The sequence below is a fragment of the Pygocentrus nattereri genome, chromosome 15, assembly GCF_015220715.1.
Source record: "Pygocentrus nattereri isolate fPygNat1 chromosome 15, fPygNat1.pri, whole genome shotgun sequence".
Classification (NCBI taxonomy): domain Eukaryota; kingdom Metazoa; phylum Chordata; class Actinopteri; order Characiformes; family Serrasalmidae; genus Pygocentrus; species Pygocentrus nattereri.
The window spans coordinates 10,194,363-10,220,103 of NC_051225.1; the positions used below are offsets into that span (position 1 = coordinate 10,194,363).

The following is a 25,741-nucleotide window of genomic DNA, read 5'->3' on the forward strand; positions in this document are numbered from 1 at the left end:
ACTATCAGCACAGCTCTGTCTACGTCATCATGAAGAAGGTCAGAGGTATGCTTTGTCCTATCTTTACTGATCCAGAGACAGTGTGTATTCCTGACTTGCCTGAGACTGTTCTATAAAAGCATCCATTCTACTTGCATATTCTATTAACCTCTTAACCTGTAGGCTTATTCATTTTAAGGCTTATTATTCAGTGCTCACTATGAGACTAATGTGTCAATTGTGTAAAACTCCAGATCAGAAAAGGTTAGGACGGTGTGGTAAATGTCAAGAAAAAAAAGAAAGCACAATTTGCTTTGACTTTCATTGCAGATACACAAGATACACAAGAACTTAATTTAATTTCTAAATATACATCAATTTCTTCCTTTAAGGCTCGCAACACATTCAAGTTGGGACAACACAAAAAGTTGGGACAGGACAATTTAGGGCTAATAATGAGATAGAATAATTAAATAATGATGTGATTAGAAACAAGTGATGTCAAAAGGTGATTGTAATCATGATTTGGTACAACAGCAGTATCCAGGAAAGGTCCAGGTAGGAGCAAAGAAAAGCAGAGGATTGGCAGTTTGTGTGAGAAAATTATTGAAGTGTTTAAAAGCAAAGTACTTCTAAGAAAGATAGGAAGGGATTTGAATATTTCACCCTCCACAGTGCATAACATAATTAAACGATTCAAGGAATCTGGAGGGATTTTAGTATGTAAAGGGCAAGGGCGCATACATAAGCTGAATAACTGTGCTCTCTGATCACTCAGACGGCACAGCATCAAGAACTGTCATTCATCGTTTTAAATACATGGGCTTTGGAGTACTCTGTGAAACCTTTGTCAAGCATTACAATATGAAGTTATGTCTGCAAATGCCAGTTATAACTTTTCTGTGCCAAAGGAAGCCTCATGTTAACCGTGTGCAGAAGTGCCATAGACTTCTTTGGGCTCAGAGGCATCTCAGATTGACTGTCACACAGTGTAAACATGTATTGTGTTCAGACAAACATTTCCAGTCTTTTTTGGAAGAAATGGAAGCCATGTGCTCTGGACAAAGACGAAATGGACCATCCAGACTGTTACCTGTGGTCCAGAAGTCAGGATCTGTAATGGTATGGGTTTGTCAGTGCCCATGGCAAATGTAACTTACACTGCTGTGATGGTAAAGTTAGAAGTACATTGAGAATTTGGCGCAACATATGCTGCCTTCAAGATGACATCTTTTTCAGGGACGCCCATGTTTATTTCAACAAGAGATTACAAAACCACATTCTGCACACATTACAAAGACGTGTCCGCAGAAGAAGAGGGTGCTGGACTGGCTCGCATGCAGTCCCAACCTGTCTAAAAGAGATTGCGTGGCGCATTTTAAAATGCAAAATACGACAGTGAAGACTCCGAGCTACTGCAAAGCATCAAACTTGTTTTTAGAAAGAATGAGACAAAATAACACATGAAATGATTCTTCACTCTGTCTTCAGTCACTAAACACTAAGTGTTATGAAAAGAAAAAGTAACATTACAAAGTGATAAATGGTTTACTGTCCCGGTTCGAAATATTTTGCAAGAATCAAAATTGAAAAAAAGTGTTTATTTTGAAAAAACAATACAATTCATGAGATGAATTGACAGATGATGTGCTGTTGTATTAGTCATTGTTTTAAGTTTAAAAGGTAGTTTAACATATTGTCCCAACTTATGCTGATTTTAGGTTGTTAAGAAATTAGAGTGAGGAATGAAAGGGCACACATACAGGCCTTTCAAGGGTTTACAAGGGATTAATATATTTCATCATGTTAATGACACTTTCAACTTTATCTTTGTTGACTTTCATTGGTAGGTTTTTATAGATTATGACCATTATTCAATTACGAAACTTAAAAAAAGTTCAGTTCATCAATATGTGCACTTTAGCAAATTGGTGCTGATTAGTTGTTGATTTTCACTACTGCATTGAAATGAATGTTACATTTCTATGTGTTACCAATTCTATGGTAATTGTCAATTTCTACATTAATAAATGTTTATGTATTGGCATTGGCTGCTTTGTACCTGAAAAATCCATCTAGAAACAACCATTTAGTAAGTCCTTATTAAAGATTAGTCAAGTAATCGTTAAAATAACCCATAGGCAACTTAATACTAACATAATTGATAGTGACAGGCTTACTCTGTGGTTGTTGTGTCCAAATCCAGATGTGAACCTTGAGTGCTGTTTTTGTGCACCTTTTTCCTGCACACTGCTCTCCTTTTTTCTGTCTGTTAGCTTAATTCTGCATATTTTTAATGCAAATAAAACCAAGTCACTAGAAAAAAAACACCTAACTGGGCATTTCACACACGAACCACACCTCTCTAGCTGTTTACTATGCAGCAGTGTGCTGCTTCTCTTGGGAGCATTGAACAGCAAATCATGTCTGACCTTCAAAAACAGGAAGCGGCCTGCCATTGCACGCAGCGATGACTCCATGTGCAGTCTAATGAAGAGTCCCAATTAGAGTAAAGAAGGGAGAGGAGGGTAAAGAGAGCACGCTGTGTTAATTGCTGATGCGGTGCAGTGTTCCCAACACCAGCAGGAGGATATTTGTCACACCTTTTTAGCTTTTTAAATGAGCGTACTCATAGCAAGTGCTCTGCTTGTTCCATAGAGGAAAGAGCAGAAGGTGTGCATGTGAGAGAGAGAGAGTGAGTGGACGAGTGAGAGAAAGAGAGCGCGTAAACCTTACATGACTGTTTGTTTTAATGCAGAACCAAGACCATGAGTGAGCCCCAGGAGCATGCTGATGATGTTGGCCTGATAACACATCAGGACCTGTCAGAGACCCTGAAGGAGGAAGACCCTCACAGCCCTTCACACTTCAGGCAAGTCATGACAGATACATGACAGATTTATGTTCACAGGGCTGCACAGCACAGCCTTTGTGCAGTGGTATTGGAATATTGGCCTTTGCAGTACTGATATCACAGAAGGCTGTGATATCAATGTAGAAATGAGCCCATTTACAAGTGTTATGAGCATAAATGACAGTTCAGTGTTTCCCTACACTGTTAGAAGTAAAGGTACTGTGTGGGTACACCTTTCATTTATCAAAGTGCAAACAATGTAAATGTTCCCTTAAAGGTACAACAGTGATTTTAAGGTCCAAGTGTGAATCTTAAACAAGTTTGTTTTTTCAGGTGAAAAGTACATATTTGTACCTTTTCATAACCAAATATTTTAAAACGGAACAATAAAATAAAAGGCCTGGAGACGAGACGGGGAGTGTGGTGTCAGTATAACTTAGAAAATATAATTTCAAAGTGTTATGGTTCAGTTATGTTCCCTGACTAAATGTACTGAGATGTACTCGAGAGTCCCACCCCAGTGACAAGAGGGGTCCTGCCCCAGTGTGAAGCTACAAGAGTTGTCGCTCATGCATGTCATAATCAGATGTAGTGTCATCAATACAGTCAATACACTGTACATGCAAATGCAAATAACCCAAGACTTACATTCTCTATGCTTTTATTTTTTAAAAGCGCAATTGTGTGATTAGGAGTTAATTCATAATCTGCTTGTTTATATCATAAGGCTTCATGTGTAACTGAATGCCTAGAAGGGGGAGCAGATACTGGAGTTTCAAATCTTTTATTACCATTTTCTGAACACCACATTTCAATAAAATAACCCAAGGTGATATTTCGGTGTGCAGAGAAAAGCCTGTTTTGTCTAAGTAGTAGAAGACTAGAGTGAGATACTGCTGTGGCACAAGCTTAGCTGGTACATACTTCTTTGTCACACTGCCTTTACACTAAACTAAGGATTCAATTTAGTCCATCTTCACATGTCAAAATCATTTAAGAGATGATAGAGAATTTTATTTTAGCAAAAACACACAAAAATGATGTCCTGAATAAAGATGCACTGAAATTTCCTCACATAGTCCAAAGACATGCAGTCAGGTCAGTTGGACTTGCTGAATTGCCCCTAGGTGTTGGCGACCTGTCCAGGGTGTATCCTGCCTTCCGCCCGATGACTGCTGGGATAGGTTCTAGCAGGAGAAGCAGCTTAGAAAGTGTGTGTGTGTGTGTGTGTGTGTGTGTGTGTGTGTGTGTGTGTGTGTGTGAAATTTAGGCCGCCAAAAATGTCAGACTCTAACAAATAAAAAAGCATGACAAAAGAAAACAGACACATTCAAACAGTTTTAGCAGCATCCATGTGCTTTACGTATTAGAAAACAAGTTGTTTTCTGTTGTTATAGTGGAATATTAATATTTAATATTGTTTAGCAAGCTGTTTTAAATTAAATGAGTCCTCTAGTTCTCTTTCCCAACATGATGATTATCTCTTTTGAAGCGTCAGAGTTATTATTTTAATTCAAAAGCATAAATTAAGTAGAACATTATATGTACGAGAACGTTTTCTTTCCATTTCGACTTTTCTCAAGAATTTTCATTTTGATCCACCACTAGTTTCAAGGCAAACATCAGCTGGCCAGTTATATCCTGATGTCCAATGTCTTACACCCCAGCAGCACTCACTTGGAACTATGTTTACCCTACACTATAAAAATACGCAGCTTTTAAACTGCATAACCAGGTTAACAATTTAATTTTGATTTCCTAGAACTTAGAATATTAACAGAAGAGTTATTTGTGTTTTATAGATGTTAACTTATTATGTTAAGTTTAGTGAACTCAACATTTCAGGTTAACCTGGTTAAAAGCTGCATACTTTTTACAGTGTTCAATAAAATAGCCTGGATGACCCTCATGGCAGACATGCAGCCTATTTTATTGAAGAAAAGCTGCAGTTCCAGGTCAGTGTTGCTGTGGTTGTTTTAATGCCTCAAGATTAATGTAATCCAGCAAAAATAAATGATATTGATCAAAATATTCCAGGTCAGTCTTTAACAATGTCATGTAATTGATTCATCAGTTCTTTATGAATATACTCTGAAGTGTATTTCAATATGAACAATATAATCAAAGTACTAGTAGTTTGTCCATAGTATGCAGCTCAAGTTCACAGCACTTTTGTTATTTTTATAGTTGGAGAACGAAACTGGCTGTACTGTAATACATTATAGGAAAGCGCAGGATTGCTGTGTGTATTTATTATCTACTGCTTTATCTGCATTGTTCTTATGAGTGTAATTCTTCAGAAGATGGTTCCCAATGGTTCCCAGTAGGAATACATTTCTTATACAGTCCCTGCAAATGAAACAGGAATGTTATTTTCTGTTCAAGCTTGCTTGGTTGTAGTTTTTACATTGCCCATTTATTTTTGTCATGATATTTGCAAATTACTTTGAGTAGGTACCAACTCTGCATTTTTCTACCCTCTAACACATTTTAAAATACTCTTTATCTTACTAGAATACATGCTAGGAATTTGTAATCAGCTACAATAGGTGGATAATTAGTTATAGTAAAAAATAAATAAATAAAAAGCATAACTGACAAGTATGAAGTGCAAAAAAAAACAACTGAAAGTGAGATAGATGTACTTTTGACTCTAAATTCCTTAATATTCAGAGTTTAGTGTTTTCAATCCAGTTTTAAACACTCAGACCAGTGAAAGGAAATTTGCACACATAATGTCTTTCGACTTTACTTGACATTATTTGTGTTTGAACAAAGCGGTATGTTTTCATGAGCGTAAACAAATGAATAACATTAGTACTTTGATGCAAAGCTGTTGTTGACAATTAGAGCTTCAAGACATCTAGAGTAAAAAATGATCAGCTTTTGCACCATGATTAGGAAGATTTCATGCAATAAAAAACAATTAATAGCAGTGTCATTTGTAATGATTTCAGGTGGAGTTTACATGAGATTGCGTTTGTTTAGCAGTAATATCTGGAGCCAATTACATATCACTACTGTTGGAACATAACCTTGTATTTCCATTTTTGATGTTTTTCAGATTTTGACATAATTTGAAAATACCTACGGTCCTTTATATTGTAGGTAAATTTAATTATGATTGGACCAAAAGAAACGGCTCAAAATGACTTGGAAAAAAGTCTGGTTACGTTGACATACATTCAAATTAAAGTGTTTTTTCCTTCTGCTATTACACCCCCCTGTCTCTTCTGAACAGCTCTAATTTACTGTCTTTCATAGAAACCACTAGGCTATTACATTTTGGAGATACAAGGTTTTGTTCCAACAACAGCGATTTGTATTGATGTATATGTTTTTCCCTGTCAGTTTTGTTTTTTAAACATATCTTTGTCGATGAATGGATATGTTTTGTTCCTATTTTGAGTACAAAGTCAAAGACATTATGTTTGTGAATTTGATATATGCACTTCAGATACATAAAATATAAGTGTCTAAATGCTTGTTTCCTCTCACTGTAAGTGGTCCTTGACATCATTATGAGTGTTGGTAATTTTTACAGTTTAATCTCATAAGCAGCCATCTCAAAACACACAGGCGTGCTATCATGACTAATATCTGTTTTCCTCTTACAACCCCAATTCCAATGAAGTTGGGCCGTTGTGTAAAACATAAATAAAAACAGATTACGATGATTTGCAAATCCTTTTCAACTTATATTTAATTGAATACACTACAAAGACAAGATATTTAATGTTCAAACGGATACACTTTATTGTTCACTTATTTTAAATTTGATGCCTGCAACATGTTCCAAAGAAGTTGGGACAGGGGCAGCAAAAGACTGGGAAAGTTGAGGAATGCTCAAAAAACACCTGTTTGGAACATTCCACAAGTGAACAGGTTCATTGGAAGACATCCCTGAAAGGCTCAGTCGTTCACAAACAAGGATGGGGCGAGGTTCACCACTTGAACAACTGCGTGAGCAAATAGTCCAACAGTTTAAGAACAACGTTTCTCAATGTGCAATTGCAAGGAATTTAGGGATTTCATCATCTACAGTCCATAATATCATCAAAAGATTCAGAGAATCTGGAGGAATCTCTGCAATTAAGCGGCAAGGCAGAAATCCAACACTGAATGCCGTGACCTTCGATCCCTCAGACGGCTCTGCATTAAAAACCGACCTCATTCTGTAATGGATATTACCACATGGGCTCAGGAACACTTCAGAAAACCATTGTCAGTGAACACAGTTCGTCGCTCCATCTACAAGTGCAAGTTAAAACTCTGCCATGCAAAGCGAAAGCCATATATCAACAACACCCAGAAACACTGCCGGCTTCTCTGGGCCCGAGCACATCTGAGATGGAATGACGCAAAGTGGAAAAGTGTCCTGTGGACTGACATTTTAAATTGTTTTTGGAAATCATGGACGTCATGTCCTCCGGGCCAAAGAGGAAAAGGACTGTCCAGATTGTTATCAGCACAAAGTTCAAAAGCCAGCATCTCTGATGGTATAGGGGTGTGTTAGTGCCCATGGCATGGGTAACTTGCACATCTGTGAAGGCACCATTAATGCTGAAAGGTACATACAGGTTTTGGAGCAACATATGCTGCCATCCAAGCAACGTCTTTTTCAGGGACGTCCTGCTTATTTCAGCAAGACAATGCCAAGCCGCATTCTGCACGTGTTACAACAGCGTGGCTTCACAGTAAAAGAGTGCGGGTACTAGACTGGCCTGCCTGCAGTCCAGACCTGTCTCCCATTGAAAATGTGTGGCACATTATGAAGCGCGAAATATGACAATGGAGACCCCGGATTGTTGAACAACTGAAGTTGCACATCAAGCAAGACAGGAAAAGAATTCCACCTTCAAAGCTTCGACAATTAGTGTCCTCAGTTCCCAAACGCTTATTGAGTGTTGTTAAAAGGAAAGGTGATGTAACACAGTGGTAAACATGCCCCTGTCCCAATTTATTTGGAACGTGTTGCAGACATCAAATTCAAAATGAGTGAATATTTGCAAAAAACAATAAAATGTATCCGTATACATGTATAAAATGTATCTTGTCTTTGTAGTGTATTCAATTTAATATAGGTTGAAAAGGATTTGCAAATCATCGTATTCTGTTTTTATTTATGTTGTACGCAATGTCCCAACTTCATTGGAATTGGGGTTGTAAATGCTTATGGTGGGATTAGGGGTGCTAGGATATGCATGATTTTTTCCCAATACTTGGGTAAATTATAATTTCATCACCCGCTGTGATCTTGCTTTAGCAGCCAACAATTATAAATGTATTATATATCATGGTGCAGAAATCACAATCCATATTGTGAAGTTTGTATACTGTTATATCCCTATTGGAGGAGAATATTCTGCTTATGTGGGGCATGTGAGTCTAGAATGAGCTTATGTTGTAACACAAACCTATGTGTGGCGTAAGCTTACGTTATACCCACAGAGCACATCTTGCGTAAGGCTCCTCTGAGATACAGTTTAATCTGTAGGAACGTGCTCCTGCTCCGATTCTGGCAGAGGGCCCTGCTGCTGGCTGGCTGAACTGCACTGAGCTCTCTCATTTCTGTCCCAGCAACAAGAGACAGCAGCTGTCAGTCACCTTCGCTGCATGATGGCCTGCCTTTTAGGCCAGTTTTTTTGTAATCGTAATCATTGTTAATAAGGTAAAATTAAGTAATTAAAAAGTAATTAAAAAGTAATTAAGCGCAATAGAAATATTTAAATTAGTTGTTTTGTGTTTTAGCCTGCAGTGCTTTTTGAACAAGGAACAATAGAGGCAGCCAGTCAGGACAGAGATCATTTATACAGGGTGATCCAAAAAGATTCATCTGATTTCAAAGTGCCATATTTTTACGACCACGAGGCAGCTAGGAACCAATCACATACCAATTCAAAGAGGGGGCCATAGAGTTTCTGACTGTCACCGGAACATGGCTCCCTTCAGTCTGCAAGGAGATGAAAGTGTTCTGCGTTCTCCACTTCAATAAGAGTGAATCTGTCATAACTGTGCAACCATTTTCGTGGGTAGTGAACCTCCAACAGCTCAGAGCATTGACAGAGCTGTGAGTGCAGTGACATCCAACATGCTTTTAATCGAGCATGGGATGAACTATGCCATTGCTGGAGAAGGTTCATATTGAGCACTTTACATAGTAAACTTTATGCTCACTTAAACTGTTTACAGTTTACTGCATTGTTCTGTAATGATTACAAGTAAAATAAGTTAATTTGAAATCAGATGAATCTTTTTGAATAAGCCTGTATATCTGTATATCAGCCTTAAAGATGCTCTAACAAAAACAACCCTTTTAAAGTCTTCAGGATAAAAAGAGGTTGGAAAATGGTCGTGTAAAATAAGAGATTTGATAAATAAACGCACTTGAATATCATAAGTGGATCTGAATCTAAATACATAAAAAATGTAGAGTGTGGCCCTGGTGCAATTTTCATATCCTTCCATCTTTCTTTAATAGATAAGAGCTACTATGAGTTAAATGTATTACCATAAAGCACTGTATTATCCAGTAAATAATCTTTTTTAAAATAGCAATAATAATCAAACCACTACAGCAATGAAATATTATAGGTCTTTGTTGGAGCTTCCAAAGCAATTTTGCTGTCTCAGTTTACGCTGTAGAAGCTGATGGCAGGCCAGGTTTGTGCTGTATCTTACTTTACAGGGCTGGATCCTGTTTCGCCTGTAAATGTGCTAGTTTGATGCTCTTTGGCCTTTTCTACTTGGCTCCAGATGAATTATTGACAGTAGGCCCTTTGTTCACTGCTTCAGGGACGGATTTCCTTTCTGGCTTTTGGTACGTTTTGGTTCTCAGCTAGCATGGCTGTACAGCTCTGCAGCCTGGGGCATACAAACACTCTGCCTATTTGGTAACTCTCCACATCTTCGGCCAGGGCAGAACTAGCCCACTGTGGCTGTCAGCCGGCCACAAATAAGTGCAAATGGGAATGGATTAGACACTACTCATCTAGCCAAAAGAACAAGCTTGCCAGTGTCAGGAAATTACTTTCTAATTAATTGCTGTATTCAACAATAGCAATTACTTACTAGTAGTGGTAACTGTCTCATATAATGCTCTATTGTATAGTAAATTGAAAGCTTGCAGCCTGTGTATCAATAAAGCAACACTGGATGAAAGTGTCCTGGAAGAGAATTGATGTTTTTCAATAACCCCGTTTCCTTCTATCATGGGACTTGAGTTGCAGTGCCTATTTATAGAACAGCAGGCAGAGTCCCCTGCTACCACCGCAAGATTATCCCTGTAAGATGCAGCTTAAGCGATGCTTGTTGAAAATGCAGAAAAATACGTTTTTTTATTGCTTTATTGTTTGTGTTTTGCTTATCACTAGATTTAGTTGTTAGTTGCCTGAGAATGAACCTTTATACCTGAATTTACAGTCATGTGAAGAAGAGGGTACACAACACTTTTTCAACATATTTGGAGATCAAATATCTATATAAGTCTTAGAATTAACATATTTGTCATCCTTTATGTAATTGATAAAAACAGAAATGCAATTTTCTTATGTGGAAAAAGTGAGTACACTGCTACATAAATCACTGATCAGGTGCCAATGATTAGAACACCATTAGAGAACGTCATGGAGGAACTTGTGTTATTTAAACCTTAGATATCTAGTCTGCTTTGTTGTTGTTGGAGTGTGTGGTATCATCATGCCTAGATCAAAAGAGCTTAAAGGGGTTACATAAAGACCCCTCAAACATTGCACAGTTGAAAGAATTCTGCAGGAATGAGCAGTTTACTAAGTATTTACTATACTATTTACTGAGGTCAGGGGTGTATGTACTTTTTCAACATGCAAAATCTGTTTGTTTATATAACATTTATGTATATATAATGTTTAACTGAAGAGTAATTAATGACATGTCCACATATCTCAAAATAGAGAAACATTTCATGGGGTGTACTTACTTCTTCACATGACTCTACATCTTTATTGTGAATTTGTAAATGGTTTTAGCTATCCGGTCTTGTAGTCATTGCCTTTTTTAATTAGAGTGCTTGAAAAAGCACTCTACTGTTGTCTCTCATACTTCTTCTTATTCTTCTTCCACACTTTTCTGTGATTAATACAGATACTTTAATAAACAGCCTCTGTTCAAACTGCCTCTGTTCAAACTGCGTTTCGAAGGTCTCGGCGCTGTGAATTGTGCTATGTACTTTTGGAGTTGATTGGATTGGCAATTTTTAATAAAATTAAGTTTAAATATTAAAAACATCCCATAAGAATGAATGGCGGAATGTTCTAGAACTTCAAATTCTAGCTGACATCGATGGCGTCACAGCAGACCACTCAGTCTCACAGACACAGCCGTCATTCAGTGAATCTGCTTTAAAATCCTTAAACTTTCACCTAGAAGCTACATTGAGTTGATAGAGGAACTTGTCCTTTCTGAACCCTCAAAATATCTTATCATTTTATCAATTAGCTTTAGAGTTATGAGCATTTGTTTGGCACTGGGCACAGAAAACTGCCCCATTCACTCCCATGTAAATTTCTCAAAATCAGAATTTGCTTATTTCAAGATTTTCTCTGTGTTTAACTTGTCATAACTCAGACATTTTCTTCTCAATATACACATCATCACACCAAAATAATCCTCAAGGGGTCTCACACCATCTGTTTGCTTAATAAGTTCTCACACCATTTATCCGGTTAAGTGATAGAGTAAACGTTTCCCGAGTTATAACTGTTTGTTCAGAGGATGCAAATCGGACTCAAACAAGGCTTCTCCATTAAGAGCTGCATAATAACAGAGTAACTGTTAATTTGAATGCCCCCCCCCCTCCTCAAACACATACATCTCTCCCTCTCACACACACCACACAGACACACACACACACAGACACATACCTAAGGAGGTATGTTGTTCACCTACACAGAAACAGAAACACGCACACACACACACACATGCACTCAAGTGCTCTTGGCGTTCCTTCAGGAAATGCACATCATTAATTAATGTTATGTTATGTTATGGTATAGGGGTGCAACGATTATTCGACTTAGTCTAAACTAAAATCAGTGACCAAATTAGTTAGCAACTAAATTCACAGTGAATTAGTCATCTTTCTCATACTCACTAGGAATGTCTTGCTTGTCGCTTTAATGGAGAGTCAACAAAAATGTGATGGCAGCCTCAAGAACAAAATCCTCAAAAGTGTTGGAGCATTTCTTTGTCAGCTTTGTCAGCTATTCGTAAAGCTGCTGGCATGGGAGCACATCCTCCATGCTGGAGCATTTGAAGAGGAAACACGTCAGCTCACTGGATGAAAACAAATCCTCTCGGTAAGAAGGTTGTGCTAGCTAGTAAGCTAACGTTAAAAACGTATTTTTTAACTTACTTCATGTCATGAACTGAGCTATAACTATTTTGAAATGCATGTTCTCTGAATTGTTAATGGAGTTGAAACGGAGAAGCTATTATTCACAACGACCCTGTCACCGATGTGTTCAAATTCGGCAAACACAGAGAACAGTTACAGTTTTCTGTTGTCCATGAATGTTTGTCGCCACACGAAGGTCTTTCAGGAGGTAGTTCTACACAAACATACAGGGCAGCTGGACGAAGGGGTTACTATTGAAATATTACATAAAATTGTTTAAATTTAACTGTTCATAGCCAGCAAGTTTGTCATCGTTTGTTGCAGCCCTGTTATGGTATGATTTGTATGTTTTTAACTGAAGTATTATAGTTAAAAGTGCATGATGAAGACAGGAGTGCAGCATGAGGCCATAGTGATGAGTTAAAAATGCTGAACCATGAAAATGAACATCAGAACTGTCACTGTCAAAATTATTGACTCAGATATTCCTCTTTAAAGAACCTAGGCTTGCATTTGTGAGCTTGACAGTAATATTACTTTACAGATTACTGCCTCTAATTTTTACCTTTTACCTTACGGCATGACCCAATATTCCATTTTTGCCAGCCACTGTCAGCTTCCCAGCGGTTAGTCCCAATACCCGCTCTGTATGTGTGCCCTTCCCCAACCAACAAATCCTGTCCTCTGAGTCAGAAGCTGCAGTCATGTTCAGTAGAGAAGGAAGCCGTCTCTTTGTAGGCTTGGCTCTGCACCCAAGGCATTGACTGTTCATAGAGAGCATGTGACCCTGCTGCCTCAGCACTGCATTACAGAGATAGTCTGTATTCCCAAAAGCTGCACACAGTGCCTTCCAGCCCAGACTGAAGACTGGCACAGGCTTTCTATGCTTGCTTGCTGAATAGTTATCATTCTAAATAGAATTACCTCCTGTAATTAGCCGAACCTGGAGCCTCCTCAGTAATAGTGGTCATATTCAATTTTCCCTCACAGTAATATAATAACCAATCTGCAGATAGACACGGTCAGGCACCATGTCGTTAGTGCTACATAAAAATGACATGTCCAGATTGTCTGTGGTGATTGGACAGGGACTTCATACCATGCCACTCTGCTCGTCAACTCCCTTATAAATTACATTACACAGCCAGCCTGGGTCACACAAGTCCTGCTTGAATTTTTCCACCTCCTACTCAACGCTCAGGAAACCACACGAGACCTCACTCTCAGAAACAGAGGACTTCTTTGCCACCAAATGTAGAGTTGCAGATGCCTGTGCTACAGAGGTCGAAGATTCAGGCATCTTTTCCTCCTTTGATCAAAAACTGGAAACTACATATCAGTGATGTATCAAAACTGAAGGAGTATTTTGGTGCCCTTATCTGTGGGTGAACAGGGTTCATGTTACCAGTATGCTCTCACATGAGCAAAACCCTTAAGCATATGCTTCTGTGCTTTGGAGTGCTACCTTGAAGCCAATGAGATATAGTACACACACTATATAGTAAACACTGCTGAAGAATATATAATGGTGTTATGATTTTAAAAAACACTTCTTCTTGATTCATTGATTCATTCGTTCATTCATTGATTCATTCATTGATTCATAAACCCAGCTAGCTAGCTAAATAAAGTTAGTTAATTCATTAAGACCCTGTTAATACCTGGTTGTTCCCTGTAACCTGCATCCGGAAGATTTTAAACTACATGCATGAACACTTGGTAAGCAAAGGTGTCACTGGTTGATATTGTGCTCTGTTTGGGTCTTTAGCCTTCTTAATGGTTTATTCCTTATTATTTAAAACTTGATTTGGTCAAGAATCCGTTTGTTTGTTTTCTGTGACATGCAAGGTACTCTCAAAAGTATTTGACAGCATATTATTGTCCAGCTTTCAGTCACACTGATATGCAGTTGCTGTGTGGTGCATAATACACACGTCAGCTTATGTACAACGACCAGTCCCCTGTGCTGTTTCTCATTTTCCCTTTTCTATTTGAAAATGATAATTTTTCCATGGTGTTACTCAATTGCTTATACTGACTTTATGCTGATTTTTCAAAAAGATGACTATTTGTTTAAACTGTTGTATTATTCGTCACAGTGACGGACACCTGTGTTAAAACCTAATGTATTGTAGCAAGACAGTGGAGGATGATTAGAAGTAGATTAACCAAACTGGCACTTCATTTTAATTAGCTCGGGACACCGAGTTAAACTCAGAGGAGAAATTCAAGAGGTAAACTTAAGGGAAGGAACAGTGACACCTCTGTTTAATGGTGGCAGTACAGAGGATGGCGACCAGCAGTGTGGCTCCATCACTGTACTAGGAGGGGTGTTGGTTGTCGAATGTGGGTTGAAGAGACATACACATTTAAACTTGTATAACATCTGGTTCAAAATGCCAAAAGTGGTTTGAGCGATTGTATATCGATTTGTTTTGAATGTGTCTTGGCTGCATTTACACCTGCATTTCAATATGAGTAATCTCTGTCTAGTTGTAATTCTGATATTCAAGACACATGAAATATTCAGGTTTAAACAATCAAGAGAAAAAAAATGACACATAGAAGGAAAAAAATCAAATTAAAGGTATAAAAAGAGATGTGAATATATACATACAGGCCGAAATGAGAAGACATATAATTCCATATCATTACTGATATTTTCCATAGCAGTATATGAGGACTGGTGTCATACAACTCCATTCATTTCTAGTTTTAATTGATGGATAACAAAAGCTTAAGTGCGAAGTATGTCTGCAGTGCATTTCAGTTGCTAAGTGTGTCAGTTCTTTTGAGTTTGAGAAAACTGTTAATTATTCATCCTTCTGTAAATGTGGTTTCTGTTTGGTTAATACTTTACTTTGCTTTGCTTATACATTACTGTATAAGATTCCTTTTGATGTGGGATTAAGACTTTAAGAGCAGAACTTGTAAAGCCAAACTAGGTAAATCAGATTTTATCAGATCAAATTTTAGTGTACAATTTCTAGTTATTTACTGAGTTACTTAACATACAGGAAAAAATAAGAGTATTAATATACATTTTATCTTTAGCACAGGCCACATGTCATATTTGAATAAGTGTATTCTCTGTAGATGATGTGTTCACTTATTTTCTCTTAGAAAATAAATCAACAAATATATATATATAATAAAATTATATTATCTTATTTGCTCAGGGGCACAGAAGCCTTTCCTTGTGACTATGTGAGAGTGTTGGTGAAGGGCTGTATTACACTGCTAAAGGAGTATGAGTAATGGAGTAGGACCTTGCCACCTGCACTTGCTTCTTGTCAGCAAAAGTAAGGTCATATAGAGAGGACGACAGTGACAGACAGTGATACACTCTCTTTGAGGCAATAGACACGCTGTCCCTGCTCTTGGCCCACTGCCAAGAACTCCTGTCCTCTTAGTCCTCTCTGAGGGGCTATGAAGAGATTTGTGTGTGTGTGTGTGTGTGTGTGTGTGTGTGTGTGTGTGTGTGTGTGTGTGTGTGTGTGGACAGAATGACTGATGACGTCCAGAAGAAATCCAATACCATTAAGGATCCAAGGGAAAATGTCTCTCCCCCAGTGCTTTGAGAGGGGGTTAAATTTTCCCAACCTCAGCAGATATCCAGGGTTTGCAGGCTCTGTGTTTATTGCAGGATAGAGTCGGTCTTAAGTTATTCTGCACTGAATACGTTTATGATGTTTGGGCACATCTCATTGAACAGTTCTGTGCTCTGGGTCAGCAGCCTCCAAATACGTGTGTGAACTAAAATGCCCAGCGTTATAAAATGTGTCTCAGCACACCTTTTCTATCGTTTTCTCCTCAAATTAAACTGAGCACAACACCAGTGCTCAGTGAAATGAGTTGTGCTTCAGTGAAATGAGTTTATCTAATTAATAAGTGGAACTGTATGTGTAAATGTAGCACTGTTCTTCCTGTACAACTCCATCTTACGAGATGCCATACCATGAAATTGTCATGTAGAAAGTGTGTAATTTAGAGTTATCTGAGAGTATTTTTGGATAATATCAGTGCTGTTGTGACTCCTAAATTAAATTCAGTTACTTAATTTAAACTGCATCAATTAAAATTTACCTTTGCAATAAATCAGCAATAATTATTTGCCTGTGTACCTGATGAATAGAGTAGCACAAAGTATCAAAAGTTCATTGCCTTTTCAGTGGAGCAGTTCAATACTCTTAAATTCAGTTCCTTCAGTACTTGAAATTATTTACTTAAATAAACTGGAAGCCATTTAATTTTGCCTGCATTTGAAGAGTTTTCGACTAATTAAAAAAGTAAAAGTAAAAAAATTGATGGAAGAACATTTTTCTCTGAATCAAATAAACATTTGTTGTTCAGACAGTGTGAGTGTTGTTCACTTTTTGATGTATCTTGGTATCAAGCATTGTGATGCTGCATATATTATAGGTATCAAAATAAAAATGTTGGTATCATGACTACATTTCAATAATTAATAACAATAACTTGCTCATTATGGACTTAAATACTACAAACTGTACACCCAAAAATTATTTGGCTGTTTATCATTTATTTACCATATGATGTTATTAAGCGATAAGTAATATACTGTGAGTATGCACAATAATTTTTTATTTCTGCCTTGAGATTTGATCCCAGCTTTTAAAATATAATGAATTCTGAATATTAGTCTAATTTAAAATTAGATTTTAATGTCTTGTTATGCAGCTTTCTTAGTCATTTTACCTTCATGTACAGCTCTAAAAAGTCATTTTTACAGCTTTCTAGCTTCATAACAATTACCTGTAAAGTTGATCAAGACTAACAAATTAAAATCTTACTTATATATTTATCTGCATCCAGATGGAAAACATTATTGGTTGTAAGTGTAAGTGTCTTCTTAAAGCGCAGAACTGTTCTTACAGAACTGTGCTCTTGAGTGTGTGTAGGTTCTGTTCTTACCTAAGAACAAATCCCAAATATGAAAACACTGTCAGAATCTTTGTGAAAGCTGCGTACATGAATTTTAAGAAAAAAAATTCCTAAGAAGAGTCAGAGAATGAGGCCCATTAATTCCAAAATTTTGAGAAGTGATTCCCAACTTTTGAACAATCCTTGTGGTCCCTCTGATATACATTTTTTTTTGTTATCTAGTGTTTTTTAGAAATATTTCTAAAAAGCTTCGTAGTTCATCTTTTGTTTTAAATAAAATATTTTTTAAAAAAATTTTTATTTTATGCTTGTCTTTCTATTGTTCGTTTGTCCATTATTGCTTGACCTTTTTTTTACAACTTTGATTTATTCTTCATCACAAAAATTGGTTAATAATAGAAAAATATGATTCTATTACTAATAAAATCAGTGACAACCCTGCAGTGGAACACTTTAATGAGTGTATTTGGACATTCTCTCTTCCTTTTCTTTGGTAATGAAAGCATGTGTGTGTCTGTGTACTGGCTGCCAGGAGTTCAGCTTAAGATTGATAAGTCTGTCTGTCACTGCATGTTTGATGTATGTTGTAATCATGTTTCAACTGTCACTTCTCTTCTTAGGGTTCAGTTGATAGATGACCTGTCCTACGAGGATGTAAAGAAATGTTACAGGGGCTCGGTGAGTATCACATATTAAGTGTACACTATGAACCTGTAATTAGAAAACTGCCTGGTGATCAAGAAAATATGTTGAAATTTTATGCCATTAAAAGTGCAATTTTCACAAATTTCACAATCATATTTACCATAGTATATATCATCAACAGTGTTGTCTTAACAAACTAGATGAGTGATCAGTTAGACCAATCAGGAGCAACCCAACCCCCATGTGCTGTGACATCACCACCACAACTAACTGATAGTCTATGTTCAGCTGGTTCTTGCAACAAAAAAAAAGGCCTCATTTTATAGAATATAATTAAACTAGCAGTCACAATATTAGATATTTTGCTGAAATAGTTCAGCCTTAGGCCTGCCCAAAATTGGCCTGTGAGGACGTTTAATTTAGATGTTTAATATATATATATATATATATATATATATATATATATATATATATATATGTGTGTGTGTGTGTGTGTGTGTGTGTGTGTGTGTGTGTGTGTGTGTGTGTGTGTGTGTAAAATACTGTGCGTAAGTCTTACACATAGTCAAAATCTATGTGTTTATTTGCTGAGAAAAGTGTTAATATTTAAATAAATGTATAGACTATGTATAGAAAATTCTTGTTGAAATTGTATTTATGAATCATTTTAGTAATAAAACTTGTTGGAATGTTGGAAAATACATTAATTTGAAATTTGAACCTTACATACCCTCTTTATTTTTATATTGTTAATTGTATGTTTTGGACCTTGACCCACCACAAATATATATATATATATATATATATATATATATATATATATATATATATATATATATATATATATTTCTATAGGCTGATCTCAGCAAGCTGACTTAGTATTGAAGATCATATGGATTTGAGTGATGAGAAGGAGGATGATTTGCTGGCCTGCTGTTGCACAGTGGTGTAGTCGGAAAAAAAAGTGTTGTAAGACCTCTGATTTAAAATATGATATGTGTTGACCTTAGATTACCACTCACATGATTAATACTCGTAAAGCTGTGGTATGCATAAAATATGGAAATGTAGCAAATCAGTTGAGCAACTGCAGGGTTAATCATTAACAGAGCACTCTGCCGGCTGGCTCAGCCCATTTAGATTATGAATATTGTTGAAAAAAGCAGTGGCGCGCATCACTAGAGTGTGAGGCAGCAGGAAGCACTAGTGCGAGCCTTGGCGCGGGTAGTGTGCAAGCTTGCAAGCTTTTTTTTTTTCCGCTAAGGTGCAGTGGGTGGCTGCAGCAGGTCTGTAGCAAACCAGGAGAGAGAGAGAGAGAGAGAGAGTGAGAGTTGTTGAAGTGACTTGTGAAACCAAAGTAAGAGGAGACGGGATCGGTTCACAGGAACAAAAAGAGAGTGCGTTTGGGCCTGTGACAGAGCAGAGAGATACCGATTACCTGTAACAGTCTGACACACACACACTTGAGAGAGGATCGGCTCACCGTGTGTGGAGTGTTGTGTCAGCATGCTGAGTTTGGTGCAGAGCTCGCGTCCTCTCCGAGAGAAAAGCAGGCTGCAGGGGAACTGTGGGCAGGAGCTCATCTCTCTACCTTCTACTACTTCCTCTTCACAGACTGTCAGCAAGTACAACTCGCAGTACCACAAACTATTTCAGAATGTGCCCAAAGAGGAGATCCTCATGAAGGGTAAGTGTCAGTTTGTTTACTGATGCAGTTTTCATTCTCTTCACTTTTGTAACAAATGGTAACTTTTTAGGAGAAGGTAGAGACATTCTTAACGTCAGTGCATGTTAATGTACAGAGTGTAAAGAGCAGCTGCCATTTTTAAAGGCAGGTTTGATATGACATCAGTATTACCTTTATTGTTCAGCTGTTTTAACTAATGTAGGAGTTTATAGGAAAGACAAGCATTTATATATATACATTTATACTATGAGCTCAGAAACAGTAGTCATAACAAAAGCATTTACATTTACAGCATTTAGCAGACGCTCTTATCCAGAGTGACTTACAAAAGTGCTTTGTCTATCCAGAGCAAGTATCTTTGCTAGTTACCAATAGGTGAGAGAGAAGCCGGTCCTGAGCTCAGATACTGCTAGAAAGAAGTCCATGTTGAAACCCAGAGAAAAGGAACAGAGTTAAACACAGCACAGTGTAATACAGTTAATTTCAGTGCATCAGTGACGACAAGATTTTAAAATAAGAAATAGTTTTTTGGTTCATTCATCATTAAATATTCACTTTTTTTGTAATAGGCAGCTGACAGGTTCATTTAGAAATTATGATATGATAAAGGTAAGAGTGTGTGTGTGTGTGTGTATATATATATATATATATATATATATATATATTTTTTTTTTTTCTTCTTCTTCAAAAGCATTGGTCATAACAAACCGTGACTTTATAGAGGAAGGCACAAATATTCATACACATTCATTCATTTGAAAGAGCAAAAATCTTCTTAACTTTGTTAATGTAACTGTTTTATTCTATACTTTTGGGCCATTTCTATTGGTCAATTCATCTTTGAACGTCCACACAATGTAAAGGGCAGGTGACACCAATATTAGGTTTACTTGTTGTTTAGTTGTGTTGACTAATATTGGAATTTATACTAAGAGCTCAAAAGCTTTGGTCTTAACAAATGGTTACTTAATAGGAGGAGGTAAACACGTTCTTAACATCAATAAATATCAGTATAATGGGATTTTATTCCAACTAATATAGGAGCGTTTTTTGCTTTTGTTTTTGTATTATGGGCTCAAAAACATTGGTCATAACAAAAAGTAACAAATGGTAACTTCAGAAGAAGAGACAGAAACATTCTTAACTTTAATACATTACATTAATGTAACAAGATTTTAGAATGAGAAGTAGTTTTGAACCATTTCTGTTGGTTCAATCATTGTTAAATATTCACATAATAGGCAGCTGACAGGTTCATTTAGAAATTATGATATGAACTGCTAACTAATGTAAGAGTATATATATATTTACTTTTTTTTATTTAGATTTTTTTGTTTTTTATTCTAGGAGCTCAAAAGTGTTGGTCATAACAACTGGTAACTTTATAGGAAGAGGCAAAAACATTCATACACATTCTTAATTTTAATGTATGCTCATGTAAAAAGAACAAAAATGTTATTTAACTTTGATGTATGTTAATGGAAACAGTTTTATTATTATTATTTATTAGGCCAGCTGTGCTCTCTTGAACTCCCGGCTACAGACAGCTGTAACATCACCAGGGACCAAACTCTCGATCTCCTGATGATGGAGCCAATGCTTAGACAGTTGCACCACTCAGGAGTCTACTTTTGGGCCATTTCTATTAGTCATTTCATAGTTGAATGTAAAGGGCAGCTGACATTTTCATTTGAAGATGTTGATATTGCAGGAACATTGTTTGCTGTTCAACTTTTTAAACTAATATAGGAGACTTTTCTTTTGTTATTTTTACTAACGAATGGTAACTTTATAGAAGGAGGCAAAAACATTTATACACCTTCTTAATTTTAATGTATGTTAATGTAATGCGATTTTATGCAGTCATTTTGAGCCATTTCTGTTTCCATTCATCGCTAAATGTTCACGCAATGTAAAGTACAGATTGTATTCGCAAATGGAGGTTTTGATGACGTCAACATTGTGTTTGTTTAGTTGTAATCAATATAGGAGTATATTTAATTTTTGTTACTTACTAGAATCTCAAAAGCAAGGATAGACTATAGAAAATTTTAAACTGTTTTTAGTTGTATACTGTTTTACTAGGCGTTAAAACACTACACATAAGACTCAAAACACCACCTAAAGTTCCTCAAGCCAGGCTGTAGACAACCAGTGTAACCAAAGTCACTACTGCAATGTTAAGAAGTATGTGAATAATGTATCCAGCAGCCATCTGGTATTTCTTTTACTTATTTCTGATAACGTCTCATTGTTCAGCTTAACTCGCATATAATAATTAAGATACTTAACTATATCGAAGAGCAAGATCAGATGTTTTGAAAGCTGCAGCTCATGTTCTCAGTCCACCACAAATGTTTCACCCACGGCTATGAGCAGCAGCTGAGGTTATTCTCACTTATTTTTACTTAATGTCATGTGCTTGATCACTTGCTAAGAGCCCTCCTTCTGCTTTGTGTCTTTTTAGTGTACTCTTGCGCTTTGCTGCGTGACATTCTCCTGCAAGGCCGACTCTACATCTCCAGAAACTGGCTATGCTTCTATGCCAACCTCTTTGGCAAGGACATTAAGGTGGGAGACAGGAGCTCTAACTGACGATAGTGCTATAAACTTGCAGAACATTACAATATCACGTCATTTTGCCACTTCCTCTGGCTGAGGCCTAACAAACTTGTGTGGTTTGTAGTTGGGTTGTAAGGTTTAGGACTTATAAAGCAGCAAAATGATGCAGTACTCGCTCAACAGCTGTTAAAAACACTTTTGATTGTGTCATTGTAATGTTTTTATATGGAGCAAGTGCTGCACCTTTTTACTGCTTTATGATTCATGCATTTTTGAAGGCAGCACCTCGACTTTGAGCCCAACTTTCACCTCTTTTGAAAGATTGTAATTTAAGATGCTCTTAAAAGGGGTGTTTTAGGTTAATGTTGGCCTCGGGCCGCACCTTTTTGTTTTGCTGTGTTGAACACCAGTAATGCTATATGACCCTTTCATATTACAGTTAGAGATAGCAGGACAGGATTACATTACAACAGACAAGCAATTGTTCCATGCTATTTTTTTCTTGTGCTAATCCCTCTCTAAAAGCGAAATGTGGTATGATTGAGTCGTGTAAGGATCGATTAGCAAGCACGCACTCTGTAACCTGATATTCTGCCCTTGTGCCTTCTCTTCTCTTCTCTTCTCTTCTCTTCTCTTCTCTTCTCTTCTCTTCTCTTCTCTTCTCTTCTTGTGACTGCCCTCTCTGGTCTCTGCTCATGCAGGTGGCCATCCCTGTAGTTTCCGTGCGGCTCGTAAAGAAGCACAAGACAGCTGGGCTGGTCCCCAATGGCCTGGCTATCACTACAGACAGCAGCCAAAAGGTGGGTCAGCACTGGCACTGCAAGTCAACCTGAGGATACAGGACTCAAATCAACATGCATGAGCACTGCAGAACCGCAGTCATGCCAGTGCTAGGCTGCACTATGACCCACAGAGAGCCTCGAGGTTGTAGAGTAAGCTCAGTTCAACTTCCCTCCGTGCTTCACACACCTGCCAGTGTGCTTAGCAAGAGGCTAGCTGAAGCCAAGTAGCTGCATGGCACTATTTATGGAAATGATAGCAGGTTTTTTGTGATGAGTCATATATTCTGGGTGGCTGTTGTCCAGTGCCCGAGCCCTTAATCCTTTCTCTTTTCTGTATGTGTCTCTCCTGATAAACTGATGTGATTTGTACCTACAGCATTGTTGAGTTTGCGTTTGTTGCTAAGCACGTATTGCTTGGAAGACATTCTGGGCTGATATAAACAAGACCTTGACATGCAGGAGCACTGTCTATCATGGTAGTCTATCTGTCACAGCACAGTTACTCGCTCACTGCTCCAGGAAAGTTATCCCAGAGGCTCTTGTGGTGAAAGGTAAAGAAGTGGAAATGGTAGATTAGGGCTCAGTATGAAACCCGGAATAACAGTTTGTTCTCAAAGTGCTCTGTTTTAATCTTTTAAGCCCCCAGCTGTTCTGTGTGGTCACTGAAAATATCATACTTTTTCTAGTAATAAGATTATTAATAACTGTATTGCAGGATTGGTGCCCTGCCCCTCTATCTGGGGTTTTTGTCCTTTTTCGGTTGTTATGATACACACATTAAAATGATACAATATGCAAAAACAAATTAGATTTAATGTTAGAAAATAATTTTTGTGTATAAGACATACTAACATAAATTGGGATAGTCTCCAGTGTTCTGTTAAACACTACGACAGTGGTGTTGAACCCTGGGTTGCAGATCACTGGTGGGTCATACTGTGCAGATGAGTGGGTCAAGAGGAAGCTGGATGATTTTTTTTTTTTGTTTATTTCTCCAAGATGGCAGGGCTAAAAGAAGGACATTTTAGATCAGAGGGTGAGCTGTGCTGTTTCTGAAGCATTTTACTTCTGCTTGAAAAGGTCCTGTATTATCAGTGTCCATTGTAAAGATCATGCATGCACAAAATGAGGTTATATTTTCCTTGTGGAGATCCATATGTGCTTTAGCTTAATTTATACTCTTGATATTTTATGTTTCATAACACAGCATGCATTAGGCTAACATTTAGAATTACCACAGTTAAGTAATCCTGATGCAAAGATATAGGCTTATTCATTTTTAATGTTGAAGTATTAAACAGATATTCAGAGTCAGTGGAATGGATTGTATCTGAATTCAGAGCAGATAAGTGTTGTCATTATTTTGACAACAGTTTTACACTTACAGTTTGTTTGTTTTCTGAGAACAATTAATTGTTTATTATAGTCTTGCCAGGACCTGTGGTCTTGTTTTTGCCTATTGGGAAATTAATTGAATTTTTAATTGAAAAATTTGAAAAGCAAAATGGATGTTTTCATTTCTTTTTTTTTTTTTTACTTACTTATTTATGTACCATTACTTTGTGTATCGCTATACCTGTAAGACATATATATATATATATATAAATATACTGAATAACTACACAAATGAGCCCTGATTTCTCTGCCTGTCTGTGTCTGGCAATAGTACTGATGTTCTCTCTCTGTCTTCTTTCCCTCAGTATGTATTTGTATCTCTGCTGTCCAGAGACAGCGTGTACGACGTGCTGAGGCGGATCTGCACACACCTACAGGTTAGACGACATCCCTTTTCCCCTGGCGACTGTATAGCATATTATATGCATTCCTCAGAGAGGTAGACACTGGATTTGTGTACAGTAAAAACTGCCTGGCTTGCTTGTTTAGCATTTCAACATTTCTGATGTCTTACATCATTAAGGTCAATGGCAAGAAGAGCCTCAGCCTCAAACAGTACATGGAAGAGCCCACCTCCTTGTCTCTGGTAAGCCTTCTGTCTCGCTAAGTACAGCCTTGGAGAACTGGAACTCTTTTCTACTGTAATGTTAATTAATTTGTGCTCAGTATCTACAACTGAAACCAAAATAATGCATTAATTGAGCTGGTTTAGTTTTGCCAGAGAAGATTCCGTAGTATAATTTGTCAGGGATTTGACTCTCTGGTTCATATGGGATTAAAATATCTGTTAGACTACCAGTCAAAAGTTTGGACACACCTAACGAAATACGCATTTTTCGTGATCTCAAAAATGTTGTGATCTAAAAAATTTTTAAATGTAAAAATAATAATAATTTACATGATGCAAACCGCCTGTGAATGCCTGGCGACCTGTCCAGGGTGTATCCTGCCTTCCGTCCAATGACTTCTGGGATAGGCTCCAGCACCCCCCACCCCCCTCCCGTGACCCAGAAAGATAAGCAGCTTAGAAGATGTGTGTGTGTGAGTGTGTGTGTGTGTGTGTGTGTGTGTGTGTGTTGCAAACAGTGAAAACGAATAGGATTGTGCTTATTAAAAGCTGTGAATTGAGACTTTGTTCCATCATTAAATGTTAATGGTGCAGCTGCTGTGGATCATGAGCCGTGACCCTTCCTTGGGTCATGTAAATAAAACACTGTCTCAGTCCTCTCTCTCGCTCTCTCTCTCACTCTCTCTCTCTCTCTCATTCATTCATTCATTCATTCATTCCATTCTGCGTTTGTGTTCTCTGTGTGTGTCTCCACTCTGACCCTTGTCAGGATGAGTTCCCTGTCCCTGATGAGTACCCTGTGACTGTAGATGAGTTCACTCCAGTGCTGAAGTGGAGGAGAAAGCCTTCAGTGGCATCCGTCTCCTCTTCCCTGCCTGACCTACTGGGCAACTCCACCAGCAGCCTCAGTCCTGTGGACACTCCTTTCCAGCCTGAAGAGCCTCTAGAGGGTGAGCAATACTGTAACATAACACTTACTAATCAAGGTGGG

At 37.5% G+C, this 25,741-nt stretch overlaps 1 protein-coding gene across 3 annotated transcripts in view; it reads left to right on the forward strand.

Annotated features, from left to right (window-relative positions):
* Nucleotides 1-25,741, forward strand: part of gramd2aa (GRAM domain containing 2Aa) — a 43,079-nt gene that overhangs the window by 9,850 nt on the left and 7,488 nt on the right. For all 3 annotated transcript variants that reach the window (XM_017709813.2, XM_017709812.2, XM_037545119.1), the window contains exons 2-9: nucleotides 2,738-2,851; nucleotides 17,732-17,789; nucleotides 19,371-19,443; nucleotides 21,911-22,014; nucleotides 22,707-22,805; nucleotides 24,488-24,559; nucleotides 24,706-24,768; nucleotides 25,520-25,700. In XM_017709813.2, the coding sequence (XP_017565302.1) occupies nucleotides 2,738-2,851; nucleotides 17,732-17,789; nucleotides 19,371-19,443; nucleotides 21,911-22,014; nucleotides 22,707-22,805; nucleotides 24,488-24,559; nucleotides 24,706-24,768; nucleotides 25,520-25,700 (764 nt within the window). The remainder of the gene's footprint in view (nucleotides 1-2,737; nucleotides 2,852-17,731; nucleotides 17,790-19,370; nucleotides 19,444-21,910; nucleotides 22,015-22,706; nucleotides 22,806-24,487; nucleotides 24,560-24,705; nucleotides 24,769-25,519; nucleotides 25,701-25,741) is intronic.